Raw genomic sequence first — 11,569 nt, forward strand, 5'->3', positions numbered from 1 at the left:
CTAAGCACCAGAGTGAATACAAGCAAATCGGGTTGGATGCAGCCCCTGTCCCATGTGGGGCTCACGGTCTCAATCCCCATTTTCCAGATGAAGAAACCGAGGCCCAGAGAATTGAAGTGATTTGCCCAAAGTCACACATCTTATGTATATATCTTTAAATTATATATTATAAATGATTTATATTAACGTTTGTCTCTCCCCTCTAGATTGAAAGCTCGTTGTGGGCAGGGAATGTGTCTGTTTATTGTTCTATTGTACTCTCCCAAGTGCTAAGTACCAAGTGCTTTTACACACAGTAAGCGCTCAATAAATACCACTGAAGCAGTGTGGCTCAGTGGTGGAAAAGAGCGCGGGCTTTGGAGTCAGAGGTCATGAGTTCGAATCCCAGCTCTGCCACTTGTCAGCTGTGTGACTGTGGGCAAGTCACTAAACTTCTCTGTGCCTCAGTTGCCTCATCTGTAAAATGGGGATTAAGACTGTGATCCCCACGTGGGACAACCTGATTCCCCTGTATCTACCGCAGCGCTTAGAACAGTGCTCTGCACATAGTAAGGCTTTAACAAATACCAACATTATTATTATTATTAAGTGCTCAATAAACGTCATTGGTGATGATGATTGTAGACTGTCTCAGTTGCCATGATCATTGTGGAAGGTAGAGAAAGATTTCCACCAAGCCAGGAACCTTGAGGTGAGCACTAAATCCTAAAACTCTGGTTTTGATTGCACAGATCTGATGTGAGGCCGCCCTTTCGAAGCTTTCCGACTCAGGATTCTATTCACTAAGGCCATCCACCACTTGTGCTTGCAAGCTTATTTTGGGGTGAATGCAGTGGCAAAAATTAGGGAATGTTCTTCCAGCAACTTAATAATAATTATGATATTTGTTAAGTGCTTACTATGTGCCAAGCACTATTCTAAGCTCTGGGGCAGATAATAATAATTATAATTATGGTATTTGTTAAGCATTATGTGCCAAGCACTGTTCTAAGCACTGGAGTAGATACAAGGTCATCAGGTTGTCCCACATGGGGCTCACAGTCTTTAATCCCTATTTTACAGATAAGGTAACTGAGGCACAGAGAAGTGAAGTGGCTTGCCCAAGGTCATACAGCAGACAGGTGGCGGAGCCAGGATTAGAACCCGCGTCCTCTGACTCTCAAGTCTGGGCTCTTGCCACTTAGCCACGCTGCTTCTCCCAACTTGCAACTTGCACCTGGCTCATTAGAGTGCAATGAAATGTTTGAAGAAACCGTTGCGCTCATATGTTCAGTGCCAGAAATGGGGTGCATAATAATAGTTATGGTACTTTTTAAGCTCTTACTATGTGCAAGACACTGTACTAAGCGTTGGGGTGAATACAAGCAAATTAGTTTGGACACAGTCCCTGTCCCAGATGAGGCTCATAATTTCAATCCCCATTTTACAGTTGAGGTAACTGAGGCATAGACAAATGAAGTGACTTACCCCAAGTCACACAGAAGAAAAGTGGCATTGTTTAATGTGGGGTTTCAGTCAGTCATATTTTTTGAGCACCCACTGTGAGCAGAGCGCCATAGTAGGTGCCTGGGACAGTACAGTATAAGAGAGTTGGTAGATAGTTTCCCTGCCTGCATCGAGTTTACAATCTAGAGGTTTGCAAAAAGGCAGGGCCCATGTTTATAGGAGAATAATAATGTTGGTATTTGTTAAGCGCTTACTATGTGCCAAGCACTGTTCTAAGAGCTGGGGCAGATTCAAGGTAATTAGGTTGTCCCACATGAGGCTCACAGTCTTAATCCCCATTTTACAGATGAGGGAACTGAGGCACCGAGCAGTTAAGTGACTTGCCCAAAGTCACACAGCTGACACGTGGCGGAGCTAGGATTAGAAGCCATGACCTCTGACTCCTAAGCCCATGCTTTTTCCACTGTGTAGCCTCGCCTCAGTACCAACCTCGCCCAGATGGGTTTCCAGCCAGCAGTGGGGTGTATGTGTTGGGGGGTGAGTGGGTGGTTAGGCAGAGGACATGGAGGAGAGACTGATAAGGGAGAGCCTGAGCGATTGGGGTAGTACGGCGACAATAATAATGGTGGTATTTGTTAAGCGCTTACTATGTGCAAAGCACTGTTCTAAGCGCTGGGGGGATACAAGGTAATCAGGTTGTCCCACGTGGGGCTCACAGTCTTAATCCCCATTTTACAGATGAGGCAACTGAGGCACAGAGGAAGTGAAATGACTTGCCCAAAGTCACACAGCTGGCAATTGGCGGAGCCGAGATTCAAACCCATGACCTCTGACTCCCAAGCCCTGGCTCTTTCCACTGATCCATGCTGCTCCTCTAGGGACATTAGCTTCCCTGACTGCCCAGCTTAATCACCAAATATTATTTCCCTACTCCAATTCCAGCTTTCTTCCTTTTTGTGAATTCTATTACCTAATGAGTTGTGTTTTCTGATATTCCTCTTTGTCCTCCAGAACATGTTAATATATTTGTGGATAAAAGGGAGGCATTTTTCAAAAAGGAAAAATTGTCAATTTATAAAATGTATATAAAATCAAATAACTCCTGTTTGTAAATTATTTCCATGTCTCCCTTCTCGAGGACAGTGATGTTTATAAATCTGTTGTAGTTTCCCAATTTTTTTTAGTTCTTTATGGCTTTTAAGTGCTTACTATGTGTCAGGCACTATACTAAATGCTGGGGTAGGTGATACAGGATAACTGGGTTTGAACATAGAAAATGGTCATTCATACAATCCTATTTATTGAGCACTTACTGTGTGCAGAGCACTGAACTAAGTGCTTGGAAAGTACAATCGAGCAACCAATAGAGACAATCCCCACCCAACAATGGGCTCACAGTCTAGATGAAGGGAGAGAGACGTCAAAACAAGTAAACAGCAATGTCCCACAAGGGACTCAATCTTAACCCCCATTTTACAGTTGAGAAAGTCAGGGTACATAGAAGTTAAGTGACTTACCCAAGGTCACACAACAGGCAAATGGTGAAGCTGGAATTAGAACCCAGGTCCTCTGACTCCCAGGCCTGTGATCTTTCCACGAGGCTACACTGCTTCTCAAATGCTAGTAGAGAACTGTACATAAACTAGATAGATGTTTAAAAAAATACTATTGATTGTTTGATAGCTTCTAATTGGCTATCCCCTGCTGGAGTTTTTCACTTCTCTCATAATGTGCTGGTTTCTTCTGTATGTGTGGAATGCTTTCCTGGCTTTCTCCTTCCAATTTAAAAAAAAAAAAAGCAAAGCTTAAAATACTGCTTTCAGTTTTTCTAGACTCTTCTTTTGGGCTCAGCAAACTCTTCTCCCAGGTAGAATTATGGCATCTATACTCAGGGTTTTGCCCTCCTTTTTCCATAATTCATTCAATAGTATTTATTCATTCAATAGTATTTATTGAGCACTTACTATGTGCAGAGCACTGTACTAAGCACTTGGAATGTACAAATCGGTAACAGATAGAGACAGTCCCTGCCCTTTGACGGGCTCACAGTCTAATCGGGGGAGACGGACAGACAAGAACAATGGCAATAAATAGAATCGAGGGAATGAGCATCTCACTAAAACAATAGCAAATAAATAGAATTAAGGTGATGTACTTTTCATTAACAAAATAAATAGAGTAATGAAAATATATACAGTTGAGTGGATGAGTACAGTGCTGAGGGGAGGGGAAGGGAGAGGGGGAGGAGCAGAGGGAAAGGGGGGAAAAGAGGGCTTAGCTTAGGAGAGGTGAAGGGGGGGCGGTAGAGGGAGTAGAGGGAGAAGGGGAGCTCAGTGTGGGAAGGCCTCTTGGAGGAGGTGAGCTGTAAGTAGGTTTTTGAAGAGGGGAAGAGAATGAGTTTGGTGGAGATGAGGAGGGAGGGCGTTCCAGGACCGTGGGAGGGCGTGGCCCAGGGGTCGACGGCGGGACAGGCGAGAACGGGGGACGGTGAGGAGATGGGCGGCGGAGGAGCGGAGCGTGCGGGGTGGGCAGTGGAAAGAGAGAAGGGAGAAGAGGTAGGAGGGGGCAAGGATGGACAGCCTTGAAGCCTAGGGTAAGAAGTTTTTGTTTTGTGCAGAGGTTGACAGGCAACCACTGGAGGTTTAGAATCCCCCCACCCCACAAAAAAAGAATATGTGTATATATATATTTCAAATGAAACTTGAGATTTTGCTTTTTCTTTTTCTCACTTGGATGACCTAAGTATTACAGAAAGATCTGAAATTATCTAGGTTGAAACGCACACATTTGTGGATGCACTAAAAATTCAATTTCCTTGTAATGAGTGGGAATTTTGTCAACAGAGGGAGCTCTTGACTTAGTTTTATGGACTGTCTGCCACATGCAGTGGCAGGTATGTGAAATATATTTTTGATTAGTTTATAATTTACAATTAATTTTTTTTGCCTTCATTTATTTTTTTGGCATATATCAAAGTGAATCAGGGGAATTTAGCCGATAGGATTTTTGGGGGGAGGGTTTATTTTTGGTTTTGTGTTTTAATGGTATTTGTTAAGGGCTTACTATATACCAGGCACTGTACTAAGTGCTGTGGTAGATAATAATAATGTTGGTATTTGTTAAGTGCTTACTAAGTGCAGAGCACTGTTCCAAGCGCTGGAGTAGACACAGGGGAATCAGGTTGTCCCACGTGGGGCTCGCAGTCTTCATCCCCATTTTACAGATGAGGTAACTGAGGCACAGAGAAGTGAAGTGACCTGGCCAGAGTCACACAGCTGACAAGTGGCAGAGCCTGGATTCGAACCCATGACCTCTGACTCCAAAGCCCGTGCGCTCTTTCCACTGAGCCACGCTGCAGTTGTAGGCAGTGAGTGGGCCGCATGGGACTCAGTCTTAATCCCCATTTTACTGATAAGGGAACTGAGGCAAAAAGAAGTTATGTGACTTCTTTCTCTGCTCCCCCTCCGCCCTCTGCTCCCTGCCCCTTCCCCCCTTCCCCTCCCCTCAGCTAACCCCCTTTCCCTCTGCTCTTCCCCCTCTCCCTTCCCCTCCCCTCAGCACTGTGCTCATTTATATATATTTTTATTACCCTATTTATTTTGTTAATGAGGTGTCCATCCCCTTGATTCTGTTTTTCGTGATTAGGTTGTCTCGTTTTTGTCCGTCTCTCTGCCCTGATTGGACTGTAAACCCATCATTGGGCAGGGATTGTCTCTGTCTGTTGCCGAATTGTACATTCCAAGTGCTTAGTACAGTGCTCTGCATATAGTAAGTGCTCAATAAATGCTATTGAATGAATGAATGACTTGCCCAAGGCCACACAGCAGAAAAGTGGCAGAATTGGGACTAGAACCCAGGTCTTTGTGACTCTGAAACCCTTGTTCTTTCCACTAGACCACACTGCTTCTTGAGCAGCATCCGCTTGGGGGAATTCGCTTGGGGTTGGGAATTCCAGAGTGGTGAAGCTGTTTAACTAGATGGGGAACCGGACTTGTGATAGGATGAGGCCCCTCCGGGCAGAAATCCTCAGTCCGGAGAATGTCCCAGACTAGATAAGGGAAAGAGGAATCTATAAGGTCATTGTGGGCAAGAAATGTCACTGTTTATTGTTATACTTTCCCAAACTCTTAGTACAGTGCTCCGCACACAGTAAGCACTCAATAAATACTATTGAGCGAATGACTTGGAAACCTATATATTGGGGCAGGGAGGGGTGTATTTCTACCCAAAAGAATTGGTGTCACCGATCTGGTGAGGGGGAGAGGGTGGGTGAGTGACGCTGTATCGTAGAGAAAGAGTTTCTTGTAAGACTGTGGCGATGTAAGCATTTGAAGAAGCTCTATACTTATGAGATGAGGCACTCCTGATTCATGCCCACCAGGGGTGCAGGTACTAGAAGCTTCCAGAGATTTTTTGTGTGTGTGTGCATGTGGGGCTACCCTTATGGGGTCTGTCATTTTGGGTTTAAGATGACTTCTCGAGTGCCACCATAATGCATTATCTTAAGTTTAGAAGGTGGAAGCTACCACTTCCCTGCTGGGTAAGCTCCGGCAAGTAACTTCTCTGCATCTCAGTTACCTCAGCTGTAAAATGGGAATTATCTCTGCAAACCCAATTTGGGACAGGGGACTCTGTCTAAGATGGTTATCTTGCATCTCTCCCAGCGTTTAGTACGGTGCTTGGCACCTGGAGAGTTTCCAGTACTAGTCTAGTCTTGGCTATGGGAGGGAGAGGCAGGAGAGGCCTGTCCATTCCTAGCTTGGACAGTGACTAGCGAATGGACGGCAATCAGCTACAAGTCAAAAGTCACCTGTGCTGGGCAGCAGCAGCACGGGAGAGAGTCAAGGGTGGAGACTCAAGTTTTCTGCGTGGAAGAAGGCAGTGGTAAACCACTTCCATATTTTTACCAAGGAAACTCTATGGATGCACTACCAGAACGATTGCAGATGGAGGTGGGGCTTTCTGGGAGAGCTGCATCCATGGCGTCGCTATTGGTCGGAAGCAACTAGACAGCATAAAGTGGGACAGGACTAGCCTGAGGTATTGCAAAGATGGTCCTAGCGAAGGGTTTCCTTGAGCGTGTGGAGGAAAATGAACGAGAGCATAGTGAGACCAATAGTATTCCCTTCTTCCCCCCTCTTACTTTGCTCTGCTGATGTTTTTGAGGGCTGGGAGAAGGGATGCTGAGGAGGTTTTTCTTTCCCTTTAGAGCTGCCTTTCAAATTTTAGAATTTGTCCTAGATTTCATGTGCAGTTCCTTAGGCTGAGCAACTGAGCAAGGAGTATGCCCACTATCAACCACCTAGACATATTTTTAGGGTGTAGCAGTCCAAAAAAGAGCAGCTTCGTAAGGATGGAGAGCCAAGGAGGACAAAACAACAATCAGGTGTGCTTCAAGTGGCAAACAAGCTCATAGTACTACTGGTATTTATTGTGTGCCCGTTGGGTGCGATGCTTTGTTCCAAATGCTGCGGAAGAGACGGCACAACAAGAGGCATTTTTTGTGCACAGAGCAGTTACAACTATGGGTCCCACGTTGGTTTTTTAATTCACACACGCACCTTCTCCCTCGGTGACTTCCTTCAAGCATACAGGATAATTGCATAATGTGATTTACAGTGTTAGATTAGCTTTTCATGTGCATTTATGAGATTCATATTTTTATTTATGCATGTGTGAATATGTACAGATAGATTCTCTCTACATAGAGTATATATGTTCATAAATGCCTGTCATTAGGCAGGGATTGTCTCTATCTGTTGCCAAATTCCAAGCGCTTAGTACAGTGCTCTGCACATAGTAAGCCCTCAATAAATATTATTGAATATATATGGTACTTGTTATATATATGGTATTTAAGTGCTTACAATATGCTAGGCACTGTACTAAGCACTGGGGTAGATACAGGGTTGGACATAGTCCAGGTCCCACATGGAGCTCACGATCTTAATCCCTACTTTACAGATGAGGTGACTGAGGCTCGGAGAAGTTAAGTGACCTGCCCAAGGTCACACAGCAGGCAAGCGGTAGAGCTGGGATTAGAACCCAGCTTTAGTAGATTTCGCCACATGCTTAGTTCCTACAGGTGGGATGAGACCTGAAACATGCTCTATATTCTGCTAGATGGTGTGGTTTGATTTCTTTCCTATCACAATGAGTACACCTCAACTATATAAACTGAACCCAAAGGTTTTGATATTTGTAGTCAACTTTTCTGTTTCATCATATTTAAATACTAGGATTTACTTTTTTGCTAGCTCGATGACAATCATTTAATTGTTCCAGTTAAATGTTAAGCTATGTATAGTGTAAAATAGGACTATATATAGCTGCTAAAATGGGTCCCAGTGTGGCGATATGACTCGTAATTGGTTTTGTGCCTTTCAAAGTCTCACGTTAAGGTTCCGTAACACAGGTTCCCTTTGATAAGAAGTGCGCAACTATGAAAGTATTAAATCAATCAGTGGGATTTATTGAGCACTTACTGCGTGCTGAACACTGTAGGAGGTGCCTGGGAGAGAACAGTTGTACTTCCCAAGCACTTTGTACAGTGCTCTGCACACAGTAAGCGCTCAATAAATACGATTGAATGAATGAACAATACAGTAGAGTTGATGGACATGTTCCCTGTCCACAAAGAGTTCCCCGTTAGAGGGGGAGATGGACATTAAAATAAATTATAAGGAATTATAAGCATAAGAGTTGAGGGACTGAGGGTGTATTGACTATCGGTTGCTTAAGAGGTGCTTATCTGAGTGTTTAAGTGGCACAGAAGGAAGGGCGAATGAGAGAATTGAGGGCCTAGTTTGGGAAGGCCTCTTGGAGAGGGTATGATTTGGTAGGGCTTTGAAGGTGAGGAGAGAAGTGGCCTGTTGGATATGAGGAGGGGAGGGAGTTCCAAGCCAGAGAGGGAAGATGGACAAGCAAGGCAGGCAAGGTCCAGATACAGTGAGTAGGGTGGTGTTAAGCAGCGTGGCTTAGTGGCAAGAGCACGGGCTTGGAAGTCAGAGTAATCTTGGCTCTGCTACTTAGCTGGGTGACTTTGGGTAAGCCACTTAACTTCCCCCTGCCTCAGTTACCTCATCTGTAAAATGGAGATTAAAGACTGTGACCCCTAGGGGGGATGACCTGATTACCTTGTAGCTACCCCAGGGCTTAGAAGAGGGGTTGGCACATAGTGCTTAACAAATACCATTATCATCATCATTATTATTATTATTATTATTATTAACAAAGTATGTGGACAGAGTGTAAATGGTGATTAGCAAGGTAAGATTGGAAGTGAAAAGCTGGTTGAGTGCAACCAGTCGATCAGTGGTATTTAGTCGATCAGTCAATCATATTTACTGAACATTTACTGTGTGCAGAGCACTATTTATTGAGCGCTTGTGTGCAGACTATTATACTAAGCTCTTGGGAGAGTACAGTACAACAGATTTTAAAGGAGTGTGTTGAAAACATGATTCAAGAGTGCTACAGTCTAAAGGACAGTTGCACAAGCTTTCTGGGTGGTTTATTTTCTGCTTGATCTTAGTAAACCCTATGCTCTGATCTTAACCGGGTGGTTACCAAGTCTTGTCATAATCTGTTCTCTGAATCTATAAAACCCTCCAGAAGATCCAGACTATTGAATTAATCGGAAATAGATTTGGCCTTCTCCTCTCCCTGTAGGTATTCTGAGACTGATCAGCTAGGCCAGAAAGATATGGTTGTGGTTCTTTTTCAGGCATCTGAAACGTCTTTCCCTACTCTGTAATCTGACTTGTCTAATTCCACAGCCACCCATTATCCATAACACATTCCCATCCTGGTAATTCTGATGCGGATCATCCCCAGCCAGGGCATAAAAGGAGATAGATGTGCATCCCCCTTGATCAAAGTTTAGTACACATTGTTCCTGAAAACTCACACCAAAGCACTATGAAGACTGAATTCGTGGTTTTGGCCCTTTAATTCTCCTTCCTTTTTTTTTTTCTGAGTTTATCTTATTTTTATAACTTTTAGAACCAGATCAACAGTAACCATCTCCGAAGGGCAGAGCAAGAGGTCAACAATCTACAGGGGAAAGTGCAGTATCTTTCTGCTCAGAACAAAGGATTGCTTACTCAGTTAAGTGAAGCAAAACGCAAACAAGCGGAGATTGAATGCAAGGTAAATTCTAATGACAATTCATATTTTCTCCATTTTGAGAACAATTTCGACTCATCTAGGCTTTCTGTAATTACGCAGTTATTTGAAATAATAATGTTGGTATTTGTCAAGCGCTTACTATGTGCCGAGCACTGTTCTAAGCACTGGGGTAGACACAGGGGAATCAGGTTGTCCCACGTAGGGTTCATAGTCTTAATCCCCATTTTACAGATGAGGGAACTGAGGCACAGAGAAGTTAAGTGGCTGTAGATTTTAAAACACATCTATTGTGGGTTAATAGACTCTGAACCCCTTGCGAGACAGGGACTTCGACCAACTTGTATCTACCCTAGTGCTTAGTATAGTACCTGGCACAAAGTAAGTGCTAAACAAATACCATTAAACTATATGTGGGGCACTGAGCTAAGTACTGGGAAAACTAGAGGAAAATAAGGTCAGACTTTTTTATGGTATTTAAGCACTTATTTGCTAGGCACTGTACTAAGTGCTGGGGTGCATACAAGATAATCGTGTTGCACACAGTCCATGCCCCACATGGTGCTCACAGTCTTAATCCCCATTTTACAGATGAGGTTCCTGAGGCACAGAGAAGTTGCGACTGCCCAATGTCACACAGTAGACAAGTGGTGGAGCCGGGATTAGAACCCAAGTCCTACTAACTCCCAGTCCTGTTCTCTATCAACTAGGCCATGCTGCTTTGTGGTTCCTGCTTCACACAGGGCACTAGTCTAAGGGGAAAGTAGATGATTACAAAAAACAATAGCAGTGAATTATGAGAAAAAATCAGTAACCACGTCAGCAAACCAAGATAATGCCAAATTAAGCAGATTATCAATTCTGGAACAGAGAAGTCCTCAGACTCCTTACCAGTCCTTGCAGCCAGATCTCAGTTCCAGATCACCCCAGCCTCCCCCAACATTCTGAAGACTGTACAGGTAGACGTCTGCTGCATGGCTTTGACGATGCGTAGCGCTTAGAACTGTGCTTCGCCCATAGTAAGGGATTAACAGATACCATAATTATTATTATGGTTTTATGCCCCAGAGAATTCAGGAGTCCCTGGTTGTTCTTCATCTTTATCCCATGTGGCTATAAAACATGTGAAAATCACTCTGGGTGTATTTGGAGGAAAGACATTAGATATGTGGTCTTCTAGCATTTTAGGATTTGAAACTCCTAGAGTACACTCTGGTCAATTTATGTTCACTTTCTGTAATTTATGGCTCCGAGTGATCGCTGTACTGGTATCACATTCCATTTCATTCTCAATTTTAAAAGTAGTACAAAATTAAACCTGTGGAAGTTTGAGTAGTATGATAAATGCTTGCATACCAGGAGAGAAACAAAAACATACTTCTAGGGTGCAAAAGCAGGCTCATCACACAGCATCCCAATTGAGTGGAACCCCCTAATAAAGTCTATATTAATTGAGGACTTTTTAATGCTATTCCAAAAAATTGGAAAACAACTTGCAACATGATTCAAAAATTTCAAACCTTAGGATTAATTGATGTTTTCTTATCAAGTCCACATTATGTGTTGTCAGTCCCAAGAAACTCTGAGGTGGTTCCCCTCCTGCTCCTCTTCTTCCTTCTCTTAACCTTCCCCGTGCCCTGCAATAACAAGGATCATGACTGCATCTTATTTCACATCGCCAGTAATTTACTGTTTCCAAAAGTTGGAATTGGCTATTGGCAGAACTGTGGACTCGTTCAATGGTTGGTATTTATTAAGCACTTACTGTGCAGAGCGCTGTACTAAGCACTTGGGAGAGTTCAAGTACTCAGAGTTGGTAGTCAGGTTCCCTGCTCACAACAAGCTTACAATCTAATGATGGTACTTGTTAAGCACTTACTGTGTGCCAAGCACTGTTCTAAGCACTGGAGTAGATACAAGTTGATCAAGTTGGACACAGTCCCTGCCCCACATGGGGCTCACACTGTTCATCACCATTTTACAGATGAAGTAAATG

At 43.6% G+C, this 11,569-nt stretch overlaps 1 protein-coding gene across 8 annotated transcripts in view; it reads left to right on the top strand.

Annotated features, from left to right (window-relative positions):
- Positions 1-11,569, top strand: part of EVI5 (ecotropic viral integration site 5) — a 217,689-nt gene that overhangs the window by 135,854 nt on the left and 70,266 nt on the right. For all 8 annotated transcript variants that reach the window (XM_029063239.2, XM_039911863.1, XM_039911866.1 and 5 more), the window contains one exon: positions 9,451-9,597. In XM_029063239.2, the coding sequence (XP_028919072.1) occupies positions 9,451-9,597 (147 nt within the window). The remainder of the gene's footprint in view (positions 1-9,450; positions 9,598-11,569) is intronic.

The sequence above is a fragment of the Ornithorhynchus anatinus genome, chromosome 4 (assembly GCF_004115215.2).
Source record: "Ornithorhynchus anatinus isolate Pmale09 chromosome 4, mOrnAna1.pri.v4, whole genome shotgun sequence".
NCBI classification, from domain to species: domain Eukaryota; kingdom Metazoa; phylum Chordata; class Mammalia; order Monotremata; family Ornithorhynchidae; genus Ornithorhynchus; species Ornithorhynchus anatinus.